The 22,523-nt window shown below is 32.5% G+C and overlaps 1 protein-coding gene across 2 annotated transcripts; it reads left to right on the top strand.

Moving 5' to 3' along the window:
• The first annotated feature begins 150 nt into the window (after positions 1-150).
• On the top strand, positions 151-20,975 carry AIF (Apoptosis inducing factor). 2 transcript variants are annotated; one of them, XM_074181666.1, is made up of 12 exons: positions 151-587; positions 642-850; positions 3,347-3,502; positions 3,566-3,641; positions 3,765-3,910; positions 5,056-5,186; positions 7,838-8,013; positions 10,750-10,941; positions 11,674-11,792; positions 14,810-15,028; positions 15,392-15,694; positions 20,478-20,975. In XM_074181666.1, the coding sequence occupies exons 1-12, from the start codon at positions 488-490 to the stop codon at positions 20,742-20,744; spliced, it is 2,094 nt and encodes a 697-aa protein (XP_074037767.1). In that variant the 5' UTR covers positions 151-487; the 3' UTR covers positions 20,745-20,975. The 2 variants fall into 2 exon arrangements, with proteins under 2 accessions (XP_074037767.1, XP_074037769.1); XM_074181668.1 differs by having other exon boundaries at positions 152-587; positions 642-709.
• Positions 20,976-22,523: the final 1,548 nt, after the last annotated feature.

Below are 22,523 nucleotides of genomic sequence, written 5' to 3'. Positions count from 1 at the left end.
CCGCTTCGATACAAAGAACATAAAATGGATACAGATCATAAAACATCGATTTCCAGATTGCTTCTGACTGTTTTCTGAAGAAAAATAAGATAACCTCATTTCATTTTTCGTTTTCAGCTCAAAGTCTGAAGTGTGATTCACTCACTGGCACTGGTCCATCCAAATAGTCAAATTTAAATTTCAAACACAGAATCCTACAGATGTTCTGTGTCTAGTCTATGACATTCTGACATCGGCGAAGGCAGTGAACTAAGGTTATGTTTTATGTTGGTTACAGAAAATTTTCGAGAATATAAAGATCGTAGAGAACCCGATTACTTTAAAACAAAACACTACTTTTGAATCTCAATCAAAATTAACCATCAAAACTTCATTTCATCAACTCAATTTCTCCAAATACGAGCTGGAACTATGGTACACATCCATGTGTTCTTGTAGCTAAATTAAACTTTATGCATTCACAATTCACGGCTAAGAACCTGAAAAGATGTTTAGAATTATAAGACTAAGCAAGTATTTTACATGTAGGTCTGTCAAAATACATTCCTGTAGAACTACTGCTAGTGACCCAATTTTGGATAAAATTTGTAAGTGTCCCAGTGTTTGGTAAACTAGATTATAGTTCATAGTCTTATTTTTAGTGTTGAGGCCACATTTGTTTGCCCTGAAGAGTTCTTTCAGCAGTAAACCTAAAGATGGTGAAGGAAAGGTAGGTGGAAAAGAGTCCATTCAAACCCATCCTTGTTCCAACCCATCCCAGCAAGAGAAATCCCAGCCACCAAATTTAAAACTGAAGGAATGTAAACCTGTTGATATAAATCCTACCAGACCTAGTACCAGCCATCAAACGGTAATTTTTATTTATACTAATTCCCATAATATATAAATTGAACAAAATTGAAAATTTTATTCCTCAAACCCACAATTGATTGAAAAAACCTCATTCAGGGGAAGTAACACTATTTTCAGAGATGAATTCTGAAATTTTTAAACTTTTGAAAGTTATCCTTTAGAAAGAAAAAATTGAGCAAGGTATTTCTCAATCAATCATGCCAGAGGATACTTTTAATTGGTTTTGGTTTTTATAACAGAACTTGAGCTGATAATTATTTATTATATTTTTGTAAATGTCAATAGCACATGACTTAACTGAAAGTATTAAGTTATCATCAGTTTCATGTAAATTTTTTTGAAGATATTAAATAACCAGATTTAAAATAGAAAGTAGATATAACTTTTTTTAATCCTTGAATTCTTAAACAGGACACTATTTGCCATCAATGTAGATAAAATCTTGTTTTTTCCCTTTTCTAGCTATGACAAGCATCTCTGAAATTGTGACGTTAGGTATATACTTTCTAGTGAATGGTAAATGTATTGAATTAAAATCTTTGAAATCCATTGAATATCTAGTTATTACACTTGATAACAATATGAAATGGAATGCTCACACCAACAATGTAATGAAAAAGATATTTGGTAAGCAAATTTGAATACTTCAAGAACATTGGAATCAACCACCTGAAACAAATATATCATGCCTTAGCTCAAACTTATCTATTTGGTATAATTGCTTGGGGTGGAAAAGGTAACTATTACTTGAAAAATTAGATAACATGCAAACATGTATTTTCCAAATCGTATTCAATAAATCAAACACTCACCCAAGTAATGACCCATGCAACGAATCTGAACTAATGGATTAATCGAAAATAGTGAATAAGGCAAAATTTGCATATCCTAATTTTCACATCAAGTTTAAATTTAATTCGAATAGTATTATGTAAATGATATAGAAGTAGTTACTGGAGGTCATTAAACCGCTTATGCAGATGACTTTTCAATAGTTACATCTGCACCACTTACAAAAATATCAGAACATAATTCTGCTAGAATAGTGAACCGGATATCAAATTACTTCAATAATAACAATGTATACTTCAATACTAATGAAACACAATCGGCAAAACAGAGTGGAAAACATATTTCATGGTTGATCTCAATAAATACTCATTACAATGTAAGGTTCTTGGGAATCATTCTTGAAGAGTTCCTCAATTGAAAATCCCACTGTCAACACTTAACCTCCAAATTTGACTCGTTTAAGTTTGTCTTCATTAACTTACGAAAGTTTTAATAGTCAGGTGCTCAATATATATTTTGCTCAAGCAAAAACACGACTTGGGTATGGTGTCTGTTTTTGGGGTGGATATATCTCGGTAGGAAATATGTTCATAGCAAAAGCATATTCTGAGGTGCATAGCAACTTGTTTGGGCATATAATCATTTGAGGAACTTTAATTAATTAGCATTATACATTGGTTTATATTCTTCAACTGTGTGTGTTTGTGTTGAAAAAAATGTGAAATTTCACCAATATGATACTATAACCAAGAACCATTTTCATTTATCCTTAACTAGATTCAGAGTAACTTCATGTGAACCGGAATAGATTGGTTCAAAGATATATAACCACCTTTTAGGTCATTTGAAGGCCTTGAATATGATTCATTGGAAAAATGTTTTATACATTTTTGGAGTTCTTCGAATAACTCATATTCATTTTAGTTTTACATTATGAGCTTTTCTTCCTTGTTCCTTTTTTTTTTTTAAATTGTATTTCGAATTTTTAAACACTTTTTATGTCTGACTGGAAATAATAATTATTATTATCAGTATTCCAAAAATATCTAAAACCAATGGACAACACAAACTTCGCTGCCAAAATGTATGGTGCTATATCTAGCTATTTCAAACTCACAATTTTCAGTTTTCTTTCTTAATCTAAAATGAAAAATGATCATCAGAAAATGCGTGAGTTGAAATATTCAAATTGTTTGATATGAAAACAATTATATCAATCCTACTGTTTCAGTTTACTGTTTTTGTTTTAGGTCTGCAGTTTCTTACATTATGTCTTAAAAGTTTGTAACGCTGATAAAAAAAATTTTATAACATAAGACAGCTCGTAAAAAGAGGGTTTTATTTCTCGCCTATTTCACTAATCAGATAAATGAAGTTTTAATTGAATATTCAATAATTCTTTTTTATGTTGAAATATCTTATATATTACAGAAAATTATCCACATTTCTTCGGTTATCACTCTTAACTACAATTATTTAGAATAAAACAGGATTACTTTGGTGTAAATTCCTGGTTTAGGAGTAGTGGATGGAGCATTTTTATTCGCTATGTATTAAAAAATAATAATTATTGTTAAAGTAATAATTGAAATATTTAGTTTTTAATTAACCAATAATTATTTTATTGTGCGGTTTATCTATATACTATATACCTTTGTTTGTAGTTTTTGAAAGTATGTACACTGTCATCATTTTTTCATAGCGAATTCCATCTATTCAAGATTGTAAATCTCCTGATTTAATGAGTCAGTATCCAGATAGAAAATGTGGATGGGAAGAACAAGATCAACACTATCGAAACAAAAACAAAAAATTACTTCTGTTCGGTTTATTATTTACAGCAGTTACACTAGGGACTGTGAGTATGATTTGGACTGTTTGAAAAAATACATTGTTGATTTCTGTGTTGATTTGATTGTAGCTGTGGTGGATAGGCCTCTTGGAGCACAAAGAAAAAGATAAACCAGTAGTAAAGAAACAAACAACAGATCAAATTAGTAAGTTGTCATTACTATTTTGTCTGTTTCATAATTTGCAGTATTGTGGTTTAATTTATTTTGTACTTTTATGATATATGAAATATTTCTAAGTTAGTTGATCGTTTTGATCTAATTTTTCAGAGAAAGTTAAAAAAAAGAGAACGGTTGTGAAAATCCCAGCCACATCGAAGGATATTCCAAAAGAAGTTCCTTACCTGCTGATTGGAGGAGGAACTGCCTCGTTTTCCGCATTCCGTGCCATCAAATCTGCTGAACCAACAGCTAAAGTAATGGAATGAAATTTGTTTCTGGATAATACTGAAAATCATTTACATCGGTTATATGAGGTCTGTTCAAAAAAACAAGGTGGATTATTTCTGTTGTTACAATCGTTTCGAACATATGTTCACAATTTCATCTGTTTAGCATGTTTAGTTTGTTGGTGAGAGGCATGAAAGTTAGAAGTGGCTTAGAACACTTGAAATGTTGCCAGTGGCATACGCTGATTGTACTCTGAGTCAGAAAAATGTTTACCAGTGGTAGTTTCATAGTAGGTAGAGAATATGTGAATGACGCCGCTCACCCTGGACGTCCCAGCACTTCAAAAACTGATGAAAATATTGAGAAAGTGAAGAAAGTTGTCATGGAGAATCATTGAATCACTATAAGAGTCTGCTGAGGATGTCGGCATACGTCAACAGCGATCCAAATTTGCTTGAAAGGGTCATAACTGGTGATGAATCATGGGTATATGGTTATGACATCGAAACCAAAGTCTAATCATCCCAATGGAAGAGCCCAGGAGAGCCAACACCAAAAGAAACATGCCAACTTTGATCACTGGTTACTGTTTTTTTCGATAAATGTGCCTCAGCCACCGCATTCCCAAGATTTAGTCCCCTGCAACTTCTTCCTGTTCCCAAGATTGAAGAGACCCATGAGAGGACGGCGACGATTGAGGAGATTGAAAAATGACAATTCACCTTATTTTTTGAACAGGCAGCGTATAGTGAACATATAAATGATTCCTCAATTTGACAAGTTTTGACACTAAGTCATGTAAAAACCAAGGAGTCATACCTCATTTGAAATTAACTTCATTTATATTTTTCATCAGCACTTTCCTAATCCCATCAACAATTTCCAAATTATGAAATGGCGTTTCCAAATTATGAAATTTTGTAATCTTTGTTTTACTGTAGTCAATGTACACTATTTATTATTGCATTGATTTTCTATCTTCTATTCGTTTTTTAAGTTTTTTTGTATTGTGACCAAAATTATCGTAAGATTTATCATTATCAAAATAGTTTTTGGCACAAAAATAATCTAAAAAAGAGCATATCACAAACGTCACATGTATTTCAGTAATTTCTCTTTTTTTGTCTTCTAAAAATACCATTGTGGTCATAAAACCTAATTAATTTTCTAGGTGTTGGTAGTGAGTAATGAACCATTTTATCCTTATATGCGCCCTCCTCTGTCAAAAGAAATCTGGTTCAATGATGATAAGGAATCTGTAAAAAAGTTCATTTTCAAGCAGTGGAATGGGTCTGAGAGAAGGTAAGATCTTGAATAAATTTTTCTACCTTTGCATAATTAATTCTGGTGAATAATAAAAACACCATGGAGAATTCTGAAAAGTTGTTCATTTCTTTCATGAGATTTTTCCAACATCTCATTTTTATGAGACATGACATGAAAAGTTTAGTTGAGAGTTGTTGGTAGAAATCGATCATTCGTGACACATTTTTTTCTTTTCCCACAGTAAATTCTCTGATTATCTGAGCTTAAACCTGGGCCGAAAATTCCCGGGCCTAAGAAAGAAAACGCGTTTTTTTTGTTCAAAATTGGCTTCATTCATCAACGTATTCTTCTATTTTATATAAATAATTTTGTGTATATCATTTTATTCATGTCATTTTATATATTTTTTGTTACACATGTACGTGAAATATGGTATGTTCTAATCTATTTGTCTCAGTTTATATTTTTGTTGGTTTTCTTTATTTTACTCACTTTATGTTATACATTTATATTATTAGCTCTACTTGATTTATTCCATATTCCAACTATTCTGTTAGTTGTATATTTTTTTACTCATTACTTTATTGTATTGTTTATATTTGCTGCAATTATGGAGCTTAAATGTCCACTTTTATTTGTGCAACTAAATGACTGGGAAACCCATACACAACCTACGAGTCCTTAATGTGTGCCACTGATTCGTTTGGTTACATTTTATGAAAAGGTTTATCGTACATACATAGACTCATGTAACTAATTTTGTTCATTTGCAAACATGTGACATGTGATTAATTGAAAACGTTCAAAACAAAAAACAAATTCCTTTCGTTCACCATTTTCCAACGGTTGAAGCTAGTTCATCATAGACGGTAGGTAATTGGTGAATCCAGCTGCTGGATGGAATTAAAAAAATTCAAAGGGCATTGTAGTGTGGTATTTTTTTCATTTTCAATGTTACTTCAATGCTTGCGCCATCTATCAACATGTGCTTGTGACTGTTTGGAACCTTTGCTGTAGTAATGAATGTTACTGGATTTTTTTTCCAACACCAAACCGTTATTTTAACACCTCGACACGTGTTTCGATCACCAAGTGATCATCTTCAAGAGGGAGATTATACTTGTGTTGTTTTGGTGTTGGGAAAAAACTCCAGTAATATTAATTTTATCAACATGTGCACAAAATTCGATTATTCCCTTCAACCACTTCGAGAGCTATGACAAAACAGTGTTTCTATGCATCTAGCTCTCGACTTTACCTGAAAATGTAGGTTATTTTAATATATTCACATTGTTGAAAAAGAAAACGATAATATAATCTCAAAAAATTTTTGAAAATTATAATTGCCATTCAAAAATATTCATGTTGACAGTGCTTTTCATGAGCATTGAATTATGGTCATTCTAATCGGTTAAACAAGTCTAGTGCATTTAATTGCTGTTAAACTCTGTATAAGCTGCTTAGCTTTCAACTTTTTCATTGATTTAATAAATAATAAGAGAGAGAGAGAGAGAGAAATACGTTTATTGTCCTAAGAAAGAATTCTTGTTGACAAACGATTATGAACTATGTCAAAGTAGTATAAAAGTAATTCTTAAAGCCCATTTACATAAAATAGGGTGTCAAATACATTTTTACAAAACAAAATAAATGCTATACAATTTAAAATTCAAAAAATTTCCTTAAAAAAATATGCTATATTATAGCGACATACAGTAGTAAACTATAATTCATAAAAAGCGTTGTCATTGTAAAATTCATCTAAACTATCAATCAGAATGTCGCTTAATTTTTTCCTGAAAATATTCAAACAATAACTCATCAGGCATATGGGAATTTTGTGGTACATCTTTATTCCATTGTATATCAATGAGTCCTTCACCATTGTTGTTGTGGGCAGGGAAAGTCTGATCAAGTTAGCTTGGATATATTTTTATGAATCAGACTTACTGTTTCAAGAATGAATAGAGATATTATTGTCAGAATTCGTTGTTCAATGAATAATGGTTTGCAGTGATCTTGGAACTTTGCCCCGCACACATACCGGACAGCTCGCTTCTGTAAAACGAAAACAGTCTGCAGCATGCTTTTGCTGCATACTCCCCAGAAGGCAATACCATATCTTATATGAGCATCCACAAAGGCAAAGTACGCAGATCTTGCAAAGGTTCTACCCAGTTCCTTCGAAACTGACTTCACTACAAAGCAGCCAGATGCAAGTTTTTTATTTAACTTGATAATATGATCCTCAAATTTAAGCTCATTATCAATGTGAAGTCCTAAGAATTTGGAGGACAATTTCATCTCGAGAATGTTGTTATTCAAACTAAAAGGTGGGAGTTCACATTTGAAGGTGAGGAGATGGGTTTCATCAAAGTTTAAAGAAAGCTTATTTGAGTCGCACAAGCTCTTAATTTTTTCCATGTCTACAGAGGCATCTTGAGCTAGTTTTGTAGGATCTTTCCCCTGCCACAGCAACGTTGTGTTGTCTGTAAATAATGTGATGCTAGCAGATAGATCCAGTTGTGTTATATCATTAATATACAATAGAAACAAGATGGGATAATTTTAGTTTACTGATCAAAATTACAATTTTGCTCAACTGTCTAATTGGTTTAATATTTAGTATAATAATCAAACAAAATGTGGGACTGAAATTTCTTCGTTTGAAATATTTTTTTTTATAGTTTGTTCTACGAACCTGATGATTTTTACTTAGATTGCAAAGATCTCATGAATAGTAAAAATGGAGGTGTTTCTATAGCTCGAGGTTGGAAAATAACCCATCTGGACGTTATGGAAAAAATGGCCTATTTAGATGATGGAACTGCAATACACTATGACAAGTGTCTTCTAGCTACTGGTGAGTTAAAGGCAATTTTTTTCTTCAATATTTGGTAGTCGCTCTGCTCTTAACCTAGAGATCATGAGTTAGAATCCATTGTTGCCCTGATATTTTTCTCGACAAAATGTATCTTCTATATTACATGGCTGGAGGGACTGCAAAATGTTATGATACTTTCTAGGTGACTCAGGAGTAATTTGCCATTATTGAATTTGTTTATTTCCAGGTAAGAAAAGTTAAGTAGAATTACAGTACTTTCGGAAATATAATTTATTCATATAGTTAATGATTTTATACCTGACCTTCTCGGGTAGATTCATAAAAACTAAAAAACACGCTTCAAAAGAAAATCGAACTAAAAAGTTAAAAAATTTTTTTTTCTAATAAGCTCAAAACAATAACCAACGAAAAATACTAGTATTATTGTGAAAAAAGCGACGGGCGCTTGATATACAAAAAATATGGCACAAAGCTCCCACGCTTTTTTCACAATAATACTAGTATTTTTTTTTCCTTATTTTTTTTTAGCTTATTTGAAAAAAAATCAACTTTTAAGTTCAATGTTCTTTAAAAGTGTGTTTTTAAGTGTTTTTAGTTTCGTATGCTGTTTTTTAGTCTTTTTAAACTATATTTATTTTATCTAAATTTTGGGATCAATCAGCCGTATATTGTTTGAAAAAATGACCATTGATATTTTCCGATTCAGGAGAGGGAGCCTGAAAATCAGTTACCTAGCCCAAGGAAGGCAGCAGGCCGCAAAGGAGGTTTACAAATAAAGCAGCAGGCGCGCGTGTTAATAAAAAAAATAACTTTTTCAAATAGAGAAATACATGTAAAGTGAGTTCGAATTATATCAAGGAGGTTACGTACAACGCCATCTGCCCGCGAATAGATCAAGCAATAATGTCGATAATTCTGTCAAATACAGATCCCGAGCATTCAAACGGGAATAAATATGAAATGAAAAGGATAGTTAACATACATACATACATACAGGTGAAGCTAATAAAAGTGTGTTTAATAAAATAGTTGTAATATATAAGTAACATATTATTTTACGCTTGAGAAAGCTATTGTGTATTCTGCTTTGTCTTTGGTTTCATTGGCATTTACAAGTAAATTTGAGATATCAGAATTTGATTGTAACATTGTGGTGTCGTCGGCAAAGCAGATTACTGTACTGTGCAAAATATTATATAGATTACAAAAAGGGAGGAACCCAAGATGGATTCCGAGGTATTTCACGATTCATAGACCTTTCATCTGATAAATTAACATTAACGTATAATAATAATAATCTTTATTCATCCTTCAAGATCATACACATGATATAGGACAAGTCATAAAATTCATATAGACAGACATATATAAGTACACATATATATACATATACATACGATAAACATATAACTATATTACTTTAAACATATCATCCATACAAACAAGCAACAACAAATAAAAAAAACTAGGAATTAGCAAAATATTCACTAATGTCATAAAAGCAGGAATCCACTAAATATTTTTTCAAACTTTTTTGAATTTATTAATATTTTTTTCGTTTTTGATATCACTTGGGAGATGATTGAAAAATCGTATTCCATTATATTTAGGACTGCTTTCGTAAAGTGATGTACGATGCTTTATACTTTTAAATAAGTCACCATGCCTCGTAGCATAGTCATGAGAGTCAGAATTTTTTGAGAAGCTCTTGATGTTGAATTTAACATATGTTACAGTTTTATAAATGTAGATCGATGGTACTGTCAGTAATTTAAACTTTTTAAAATGATTCCTACACGTCATTCGGTAATCTAAGCCAAAGATTAGACGAATTAGTCTTTTTTGACTGATGAAAACTCTGCATGCGTTGGCCGTACTTCCCCATAGGACAATATTATGAGAAATATGTGAATATGAGAGAGCATAGTACACATTTATTAATTGCTCTAGTGTGAATATATTTTTCAGCTGCAAAATTGCATAATAAATACTATTGAGCCTCTTACACACCTGATCAACGTGTGTATTTCACTTCAAACTTACATCTAAATATGTGCCCGGAAATTTAATTGAATCCGAAAAATATATATTTTTTTTACTGCCTACTTTCTAGATGAGAGATAAGACTGGAAGAATTTCAAAGCTGATTCTCTGATACCATGAAATTCAAGTTTCCCTAGTAGTGATTGATGAATCATACAGTCAAAAGATTTGTTCAGATCCCACAGTGTTAGAACCGTATGGTCTCCATTTTCCACGTCGTTGGTGGATCTATTTTTGATGAGTCCAAATCGATGTTCATGTAGAATATTGTGTTCATTTAGAAATAGCATTAGACGCTCCTTCGCGAAAATTTCAACGATTTTTCTTAAAAGAGGTATAGTTATGAAATAGGACGGTAAGTATCAGGGAAATTCGGGTCTCCTTTTTTATGGATGGGTATTACCTTGCTGATTTTAAATACATCCGGAAAATGTCCTTCACTGAAACCAGCGATTTATGAGAACTGTCAGAGGTTCTACAAGAATGTTCATAGTTTCTTCGAGGATTCGACCATTGATGGCATTGATGATATTGTCAGCAAAATCAGAAGTACCAATAAATTGGCATTATATTTAAAACATCGTTTGCTTTTTACAATATAAACACAGAATCACTCTGCGGACCACAGAGATATTTGTCTATAACTAATGTTTCATTATAATAATTTTTTTCACAAAATTCTCAGTTTTGAGTTTCACATTCTTCTTTTAGGTGCTACACCGATGTTGTCCCCTGTTTTCCAAGTGGCTGTTGCTGATGAAAAAGTTGGAGAAAAGGTAAAAGTCTACAGGAGTATCTATGATTTCGAAGACACCCTCGAACGCTTTGAGGAATCAAAAAGTATTGCGATAATAGGTGGAGGATTTTTGGGAAGTGAATTGGCTTGTGCTATGGCTCGAAAAGGTAAAATATAGACGACCCTCGAATGAATAATAATAATAATAATAATGAACGTTTAAATCTTGAATGTTGTGTCTTTTTCTGTTATTAATAACCAGTCTGCTTTCTTTTGACTTCAGTTCTATTCATGAAAAGACTCAACAGACATAATTTATAGTCCATTTTTGGATACTATCATTAGCTCCATTTATTTCAATTTATTGCTAATGCTAGCAATATGACTGCCTTGTTAATCAATCACTTTTTAGACCCCATTAAACGTAAATTAATACAACAGGGAACTTTTTGTTTTAATTTGAAAAAAATTAAAACTGTGATCTTGTAACTTTAGATTGGTCTTTGTTGTTAACTCACATGAGGAATGCCTCGTTAATTGAAAAGTGTTGGAAGAGGAAATTATTTTTAAAAACTCAATAAAAATTTTTGTGACCTTCAAATTATACACTTCATATATATTTTTTTTATCATTGAAATTATTAGATTGTCTTGAAGGCTTTGTGATCAATTCTTTGATTTGCATTCTTTCGAAGTATTTTTTTATTTATGATTTGTGGAAACTTTATTCCTCCAAACTAAAAAGATCCAAATAGTTTCCCAACATTTCCTCCTATAGATTTTCAGTTTTGAAAATTAATGGCATATCCCTCTGCAAAGATTATATTTCAAACAGTGTCTTTAGTAAATTGAGTGAGTTTTTTGCAGGGCATATTTAGTTTTGATGATTTTTTTTTCTAGATAAAAAGCAGAGCAAACAGATATATCAGTTATTCAGAGAACCAGGAAACATGGGAAAAATTTTGCCAGAATACCTCAGTTTTTGGACTACTGAAAAGGTCAAGGCTGAAGGTGTTCTTGTAAGTAAATTTATTCAATATAGTTTTTCTGAATTGCTAATAACCTCACCCCTCGATCTGTTTAAAATCTGTTTTTCCGTTAATCAGCTGTCGCCTCCATACGAACGACAACTCTCAGAAGTTGAGAAACTTGTGCGAGCTAAGGACTAACGAGGTCTTACCTTTTAACGTGTGATTCCTAACACAATAACATCATACTTCACTCTACAGCTTGTCAAATCTAGGAAGCGACTTCAAAGTCTCGGCTTTGGACGTCCCTTAAGATGCGTGTTTGTTAGGAGACTGCATGACTTCCTAGTTTTGACAAGCCAAAGAAAATTCCTGAATACTGTAACATTTGTAACCTGTTGAAGACTATGGATAGCTCTACGTTTAAATTAATTTTGAAAAACATTTTATTCAAGGATAAATTTAAATAATTTCTACACTGAAGCAAATTATACAAGATTTCTGTCATGCAATATACGAGGACTGTTCAGAAAAGAAGGTGAAGTAGTCACCCTCAGTTTCAGCGTTTTTTCCAATTCTCGAAGCAGTTCTGATATGCACTTTTTGGTATGTCCTTGCACTCTTTCAGCAATTCGGATTTTATCTCCTCAATCATCACAAAATGCCGTACTTTCATGGGTATCTTCAATCTTGAGAATAGGAAAAAGTCGCAGGGGGCCAAATCTGGTGAATACGGTGGCTGAGGCATGATTACGGTGTTGTTTTTTGGCCAAAAAATTAAGAACAGTCGATGACGAGTGAGCAGGTGTATTATCGTAATGCTTCTCACAAGCGGCAAAAAGCTTGTACCACTTCTTAACAATTATCTGACTCAGAGCACAGTCACCGTATACCACTGACAACATTTCAGGTGTTTTTGGGCACTAAATTCCATTCTTTACTCAAATTTTGATGCAAATTCTTTGATCCATTTTTTCTATAGCAGAATATCGTCGAACACACAGAACACTTTTAACTTGTATGCCTCTCACCAACAAACTGAATATGCTAAACAGCTGAAACTGTGAACATTCACCTTATTTTTCAGGCCTCTTCAGTTCTCTCTGCCTTCAAAATATCTTTGTTATCACTCCCTTCATGACCAGATAATGAAAATTATTATAATCATAAAATGTCTACTACTACTACTGCCTTGTTATAAATATTACAATTATAAATTATTAATTACAATTACAATATTGCGATGAAAAAATTGTAGGATTTTTAAATAGTGATTTTAACAGTATTTTGTGTGCAGATTACGGAAAAAATAGTAACAAAATTCTATCACCTATAGTTGAGTCACACATTTCACCTGAAATTCTCTTATTGAATGGGTTTTTAGGTTCGGTATGGATCCAATGTTTCTGTATTATATAGCCTATATAAGCGGTAAATTGAGTCTGAATTATGGAGCTTTTATAATGAACAAGTTACTACACAATGTGAGTGTATATCTAAGATAAAATACGCTTTTAATCTATTTATTTCAATAACAAAACGAATCTAAACTGGGAAAATCCAGCTTCCCAAAGGACTCAGCAGAAGTTTCAGGGTCTAGACTTGAAGAAAGACATATGTTAGCCTCCGGTGTTTCATTTTCATGGTACCGATTTTGATAAAGGAAATTTGTCCCTTTCTTTACACAAGAGGGTGACTTAGTTTACTGCAATAATGTACCCGGCGTCATGGAAATGTTCAACATAACGTATGAACCAGAGAAATGGAGACTTTTCATCGATTCATCAAAAAGAAGTTAGAAAGCTGTACTTCTTCACAATGGGAACCAATATGCTTCTGTGCCTGTTGGACACTCAGTCCATTTGAAAGAATGCTACGAAAATCTTGAATTTGTTCTTATTAAGCTCAGCTACTCTGATCATCAGTGGACTATTTGTGGAGACTTGAAAGTTATTTCAATGGTACTATGTCAGCAAAGTGGTTTCACTAAGTTTCCATGTTTCCTACGTGAATGGGATAGCCATGACAGGAAACAACACTATGTCAAGCAGGTGCGGCCAATAAGAAAGGGTTTTATTCCTGGAGTTGAAAAAATCTTACTTCCACCACTCCATATCAAATTGGGGCTAATGAAACAGTTTGTGAAAGCATTAGACAAAGAAGGAGATTGTTTCAAGTATCTTTCTGAAAAGTTTCCTGGTCTATCCGATGCTAACAGAAAGAAGGAGTCTTCGTTGGGCCTGACATAAGAAAACTTTTGAAAGATGAGAGATTTGCCACTAAAATGGAAATGAAAGAAAAACATGCTTGGAATTCATTTAAACTTGTTATAACATTCTTTCTTGGAAACAACAAAGACCCTACTACAAAACTTTGTTTGCTGAATTGAAACAAAACTACAAAATGTTGGGCTGCAACATGAGTGTCGAAGTCCATTTCCTTCACCCACATCTGGACTACTTTCCCGAAAATCTAGGGGCTGTAAGTGAGGAACAAGGAGAACGGTTCCATTAAGACATAAAAGAAATGGAACGCAGATACCAAGGTCGGTGGAATGTTCATATGATGGCAGACTACTGTTGGATGTTAAAAAGGGAAAATTCACAAGAACACAGCCGAAAAAGTACCAAAAAAAGCTTTGACGGAAAAAGGAAACGTTTTTACAAAGACTTATAATCTCTTTGCAAACACTTGTTAATCACTATTATGCTAAGTTTAGCTATGTAGCTTATGCTACATAGCTAAACTAATAAAAACTAATAAAAATTAATCCACAATTCCTCGTTTTTTTTGTACTTTTTAAAATATTTCATCCTTATTTTGTAGGCAAACCTTACGTGATAGATAAAAACAAATTTCATTTTTGAAATCAGCGCAAAAAACTACATAAAGATCAGTTAACGAAATCGAAACAATTTTTTAAAACATTTTTTTGCAGACCTGTGTTATTCACCCTGAATTTGAGAATAATCAATATTGTCATTATTCTCAGAAATATTATCTTTTTAAAATCTGTTTGTTTAAAATCTGTGTTTGTTAAAAAAAATAGATCAATAAAATTTTTTCAGGTGATGCCACAAACTGAAGTTCTCGGGGTCAAATCCGTTGCTAAGGGTTTAGAATTGACTTTGAATAATGGAAAAGTAATAACAGTAGATTACGCCATCGTTGCTGTTGGAGTGGAACCGAACACAGAACTAGCAGAAAAGTCTGATTTGGAAGTTGATCCAGAACTCGGTGGATATTTAGTGAATACCGAATTGCAGGCTAGGACTGATTTGTACATTGTGAGTTGAAATAATTTATCAATTGGCGATAGTACCGTCTTTTCTCTTGTATTACTATAAAAAAAAAACAATCTGAAATCTTTTATTCTTGCACAGCGGTAGGGATTTGTTCACAAACAAATAGCTTATTTTTTGGCCACATGAAAAAGATAGAAGGCATCTCTGAAATTTTTCTTTCTCTGAGGTTCTTAATGACACAAAGCTACGTTCATCTAGTTCTTGATGGTATTGAAATTCATTATGGAGAGTGTTCGAGAATGACAGATTTGAGTCTTTTTTTATTTTAAAACAACAGTACATTGATTTGTAATGAATTATTTTTTGATTTTCTGTAGATTTAACATAGCAATATTACTATTATAGGCCGGTGATTGTGCATGTTTTTATGATCCCAGGCTGGGTAGGAGACGGATTGAACATCATGATCATGCTGTGGTTACTGGCAGATTGGCCGGAGAGAACATGACAGGGTCTCGAAAGCCCTATCTACATCAGAGCATGTTTTGGTCTGATTTGGGTCCGGACGTCGGATACGAGGCCATAGGAATAGTAGATTCGTCACTTCCAACTGTTGCGGTATTCGCTAAAGCGACAGATAAGGATAGCCCGAAAGCTGTGGTGACTGCTACGGATGAGGGGATCCGGTCAAATATAGAACAAGAACAGGTGGGTCTTTCTATCAGCAGTTGTTGGCTGAACAGAATTTCTCGTACTATTTCTCTCGTCAAAATCTCGTACCATTTGAATGACATACCCAGTACGTTGGAATCAACATCCATTGTACTGTGTACTGTGTTAGGGAAACTGTGATTCAATTTCGAAAGATCGGGAATTTGACGTGTATACAATTGTGAGGCATTTTAAAAATGGTGTCTCAACTTTTCCAAGAAACACTGGTTGTTTATTATAGGAAAATTCAAGCTCAAAATGTGTTTCATGTCTAGCAGTCTAACCTCAAAACTTATCACGTGCACGTGCGTACATATTTACCTGTGAAGACCAGTCACTTTAGCATAAAAAAAGGGGTTAACCTCGGAATGAGAGATAAGAAGCTCAATATTTGTATATACCTTTATTATGGCGTTCTAAAAGCTGACTCAAAAGTCTCATATAATCTCGGGTCTGTACCAGAAGTTATACGAAGTCAAAGGTAAAAATAACAGTTTTTCGCAGTTATCTCAGTTTCTATTGCTCCCATGATGTTAACATCTATTATAAAAATTGTAAACATAAAATTTAGGATAAAATTTATATGAACCTTTTTTCCATGCGCTCAATCGTTTTTGAGATAGAGGGCGGTAAACGCGCAGCGCTTTGCCGTGCGCACTGTAATCCAAGGTCAACCGTGAATATCTGTGAATATTACCCTTTTAAATAATTTGTATTATTTATCAGTTAATATATTATATTTAAAAACATTCAATACTTTATTTAGTAATTGTAAAAACGGATGTGGTCCACGGTGCGGATGTAGAAAATCAGGGTTGCAATGCACTTTAGCTTGTGGTCAATGTAATGGGCCAGCTTGCCTCAATGCTGTATCATTGCAAAGTGACAGTGAAGAAGGGAGTGCATTTGACCCTGAAATTCTGGAAGGTCTGGAAACAACGATTCAGGATAACGAAGATGATGACGATGAAACAGAAATTCCTGAACGTCCAGAAGATGAAGAAGAAGAAAACTAATACTTTTCTTTTTTACATTATTAAAAATATTTTCATTTTAATTATCAGAAATGTACAGCTGTTGAAAAAAGATAAAATCAAAATATATTAACTCACTTTACTTCCTTAAATTAATATAAATATAATGCGATATATATATATATATATATATATATATATATATATATATATATATATATATATATATATATATATATATATATATATATATATATATATATATATATATATATATATATATATATATATATCGCATTATATTTCGCAGTATAATATTATAAATTAGTATATATTATATATATATATTATCTAACATCAAAAAATTTATACCTTTTGAAGATAAAATATCTAATATTATTTTTATATTTCAAATGTATTTTCAATACATTAAAATGTACAATAATTATTTCATAATGAGTTTTTAATTACACAAAGTAGGTATAATATTGAATAGAGACATTCACACTTATAACACTCGGGGTAAAAATGACATTCACATTAGCAGCACTGCTTATCGCAGTACTATGAACTCTTTATTTTTCAAAGGTTTCCAAGAATTTAATAAACTACCAGACTTCATTAAAACATCATCATCGTTGAATTTGTTTAAAAAACAATTGAAAGAACTTATTAAGATGAAATAGATATCGTACTGAAAGCAATTCTTGTAATTTTTGTAATTCTACTAATTCTATTAATTCTATTTTTAAAATTGTGATTTTCGTATATTATTGTTGCATTGTATTTCTTTTTTTGTGTTTGTCTAATGTTGTATATATACACCGTTGATTTAATTGGGATATATATGTATATTAGGGTTACCTATTTTTAAATAAAGATCTATCTATCTATCTAGTATTATTATATCAATATATGTAAATTGTAAAATGTTGTTAAGTATAATATGTCAACTGATAAATAATACAAATTATTCAAAATTGAAGGTAATATTCACGGTTGACCTTGGATTACAGTACGCGCTGCGCGTTTACCGCCCTCTATATAAATAACGATTGAACGCATGAAAAAAAGGTTCATATAATATTATCCTAAATTTTATGCTTTACAATTTTTAAAATAGATGTTAACATCATGGGAGCAATACAAACTGAGATAACCGCGAAAAACTGTTATTTTTACCTTTGACTTCGTATAACTTCCGGTACAGACCCGAGATTATAGGTTTGTTTTGGTTCTGTATTTCGAACTGTTATTGAACCGTCCCGTATCGACGCTGAATCAATGCGCAGAACATTATAGTCACAGAACAGTTCTGGAACGGTCCCAACAAGTAAAAAAACCAAAACATATAAAAAAATTATTCTGACAAGTGTATAAACAAAGATTGGAGGTTAGGTACCTTTACTCTGATATAACGATCATTGGACTTTTGAGTTGAGTTTAAAGACAAGAGTGAAAAAGTTAAGCAAATATATAACTAAAGTGTAATGATGTTTTTGAAAAAATGAGAGTAACAGGAATTAACTACGACATTATCTCCGGTTATCCAAAATTAAATTGAAAATATATTGTCCTTTGTAATCTAATACTAATGAGTTTGACAAAAACATGCCAAGAATAAATTTTTGGAATTGTAAAAGATGTGATAATAATAATGATAATTATTATTGCTACATACATTTCACGTCTATCTGTTATGGTATAAGAAAAATGTTGATAAATAATTTTGTCTTATTTACAGGTCGCAATGAACTCTCCGAGTTTCTTTATTTTACCGGAGACAGTATTGTACATAAAATACTAAATGAAACACCAACTAAATTACGGATAAAAATGAGATTAAGAAAACGTTACTACGAAAATCCACAACGCAAATGAAAAATTTTATTAGTGTGCAAGAGCAAATTCGAAGTTCTAAACAGTCCCTACTCAAATGTACGAACCAATAATTACCGTTCTGGAATAGTTCCGAATCGGTTCGGAGAAAACCAAAACACTTTGTGAACGATACTAGAACGATTCTAACTGAACCAAAACATATTTTAATAACTACGCATGATCGAACAGTACAGAATTGTGGACCAAAACAAACCTTATATGAGACTTTTGAGACAGCTTTTAGAACGCCATAATAAAGGTATTTATAAATATTTAGCTTATTACCTCTCATTAGGAGGTAAATCGCTAAATTAACAGGACTATGTTGCCTTGAAGTGAGAATAGTGTGTAGGTAAAAATCTGAAGTAAACGGAAACACAAGACATTATTTTATTTATTATGATTTTTTCTCGTTAATTCAATAATCCGAACATTCCAATAATCCGGCACCCTCTGGTTTTGAATAGTGCCAGATTAGTGAGATTCTACCGTACTTTGATTTTTTGGACATATTTTTTGTCTTTCAACTTATCTGGCAGCTTATTAGTATTCATTACACCATTGCAACCATGCAACGTTTTCTAATTCCTGTTTTTGGTCTACTCAGATGTAATTCCTGAAATAATCTCGTGCATTATAAGATATCTTTTTGAAGCGTTTTGATAGACTATGAAGAGTCTTGAGGAAGCTATTGTATAGAAAAACACGTATTACGGTTTTATAAACTGTCCAATGAAAATTTCACAATAAAAATATGTTTTTGTAAAAATCTTTTTTTTATGAATTTCACTAGTTCGGACTTTCATTGTCTACTATATGAAATGATTTGAAATCCCTGAAACAACTAAAAAAGAAGAATTAAAAATAAATAGCTGAAAATAACAATTATATTAAGCAAAATAAACCTGAAATGAAATAATAGTGAAATAAAATACAAGTAAAAATAGAACAATTGAATAAATAAAAATAAAGAAATGAAAAAAGAAAATAAAAATAAAAAATTGAGACATTCCAAGTCACGTTAGTTCACGACGCTTCGATTGTTAGTATCTACAATCGTCTTCGGGTGATGACTCAGTCTAACTAACGTGACTTGGAATCTCTCCGTTTTTTATTTTTATTTTTTTTTTCATTTCTTTATTTTTATTTATTCAATTGTTCCATTTTTACTTGTATTTTATTTCACTATTATTTCATTTCAGGTTTATTTTGCTTAATATAATTGTTATTTTCAGCTATTCATTTTTGATTCGTCTTTTTTAGTTGTTTCAGGGATTTCAAATCATTTTATATAGTAGACAATGGAAGTCCGAACTAGTGAAATTCATCATGAAACATTGTCAATCACCTTCAAACAAACCTTTTTTTATGTTCGACTATGTTTACGTGCTTTGTGAACATGAAATTTGCAATAGACATCATCATTAGTATGTGTGTTCACTGCGAGGATAAAAGTTATACCTCAAAGTGTTAGTAACAAACAATTCGTAATGACTGATGATGTTAGTAGCAGACGAAACGCTTGGGACCAGCCCGGGTTTTGTTCTTTTCAAGGATTTTTCTTTAGTGCTTGTGGTTTGTCCTTAAAAAAATTGAAGAACTTACAATTGCTGTTGTGAATGATTATGAATCAATATAAATTCTCCTTTGTTTTATTTCAATAAAGTATTCTTATAATTATGAACATTTATTTTACCAGCATGTCGATTTTCTTCACAAATATATCACCTAGAGGATTGACAAATATCTTCTGAATGAACAGAGTTTTAGTTATTCGTCTTCCTCATAGATGACTTCTATGAAGTCGTCTCGTCGTTATTCTTATCAGGATATGAATGAAATTTCTGAAAATTTGTTGACAAACTAAAGTTGCATTGCTGGGCCTAATGAATTCAAAGCGATAACACGATTTTTATTTCGATTAGGTACCTCCCGAGTGTGACAAATACCTCTCGGATGAACAAAAGGCTGAAATGGCTGAGACGCGAAAACACAGCAGTGCTCCAAACACAGCAGAAGGAGAAGATTTTGGAAAGGGCGTAATATTCTATCTGAGAAACGATATTGTAGTTGGAGTGGTGTTGTGGAACGTTTTCAACAGGATGTCAGTTGCCAGACAAGTGTTGAAGGACCAGAGAAAGTACGAGGATCTGAACGAAGTCGCGAAATTATTCAACATTCACGAGGATTAACGGAACGTCGAGTTTCAAAGGTGATCAACGAGAACCAACCAAAAACTACTAAGTGGATGTGTTCGTTCGTAAAATAAGTATCCAAACATCTGATTTGGTCCTATCATTTTTTCAGGATGTTTGCTATTTCTGTTATTAATTATAAGATGTTTATTTTTACCTGGAAACAATTTTCCTTGATATTTTCTGGTATCAGTGACAGCATTTGGTTAATAAATTTGAGAAAATATATCTGAAGTTCTTTATTGTCCGCTATTGAACTACTGAAATCTTTATGAAATTAAATTCTCAATATTTCGGTCCTGAAATACCTCGATTGGAACCCAACCTAATTGTTGCCATTCTTGTGAATTCACATCCAACTTGATAATAATCGGCATAATCTTTGAAGTAATCTAGGAAGGACCAAAAACCACATCAACATAGTTTGCGTGAGATAACACTGTAAACTGACATGAAGTTGTTTTAATCGCTTCTCCAGAATATTTTCATTTGAGTATATCCATCTCAGGCCATTATAGGCTCTTTTCAGAATCAAGGACACGTGGGAGGAATCTCTAAAGGTGTTGTCGATAATGAGTTCCAGATTTTTGGGCTATTCTCTATAGGTAGGTACATACTCATTGCCAATCAGAATTTTCAATTGATATAGGCATCTCTTTCTAACTGTCGATCTTCCAAATAAAACTTTCGACTTAGTTGGATTTATTCTCAAATAATAATGATCAGATAGCTGCTTGAGAGACTTGAGTATTTGAATATTAATAGCATATGTGTGGACTGAACAGTAGAAAATTGTGATGTATACATCACGAAAAGGAGCGGCCCAATAATTGAACCCTGAGAATTCCTGAAATTAATTGGGAATAAATTAAAACTTTATTGTTATAAAGCACTTACTGTTTTCTCCCAGCAAGGTATCTAGTTTCTGATGAGCTCAGTGCAATTAATTAAACATTTTTTTCAATATTAAATTGAATAAATTGTAGTTTACAACTCACTTGATATTTCATTTATATCATTGATTACAAGCCACTTCTGATCCATTTTTCAGATTAAAACAAAAAAATTTGTGGAAGTCACTGTAAATTTTCCATTCTTCCAACTGGACATAGGTTAAGTCCACAGCAACCCGCAAGGGTTTATTGTGGCTCACACCTATTCACACTCTACCAAATAAACCCAGCTTCTTAACGAAGCCGATTAGTTTGTATGGTGGATGGTCCTTCAGGTCAGATGATAAGAGTACGGCTCTACCGAACTCTAAAAACCTGATTCGGTCCCCAGCGGGGCAGGCACAAAGTATATGCTCTGCTGATTCATCATTTTCCAAATAGAGGCGACAGACACTGTCTTCCGACAGTACGAGTCTCTGCATATGATGATTCAAATGACAGTGACCTCTAAGAAGGCCTGTTAGATAGTGTCCGACCGAAACTGGTTTTTGCGACTGAAACCGGAAACAAATTTCGGTAACGGTCTCAGTTTCGGCCGAAACCGAAATTTCCTTACAAGGATTATGTTTTGAGTAGTGTCCGACCGAAAGTTCGGTTTCGGTCGAGTTTCGGCAAAAAAACGGGTTTCGGTTTCGGCGCCAAACCTGCCGAAACCGAAACTGCATTCGGAAGTTCCCGCGATGTGATCGGTCATGTTCGGTGTGTTGAATTTCATACAATCGACGAAGACATTTTCCCGCTTCCACGTGACTATTGTGATATTAGGTATCAACTCAAATATGTAATTTTATGTTTAATATTTTTGAAAACCCATCAATAATAT

This window comes from Leptinotarsa decemlineata, unplaced genomic scaffold, assembly GCF_025532065.1.
Source record: "Leptinotarsa decemlineata unplaced genomic scaffold, Ldec_3_MD MMD2_tig00026314_RagTag_RagTag, whole genome shotgun sequence".
Lineage (NCBI taxonomy): Eukaryota > Metazoa > Arthropoda > Insecta > Coleoptera > Chrysomelidae > Leptinotarsa > Leptinotarsa decemlineata.
The sequence above is the reverse complement of the archived record's forward strand: the minus strand, read 5'-3'. Positions and strand labels throughout refer to the sequence as shown.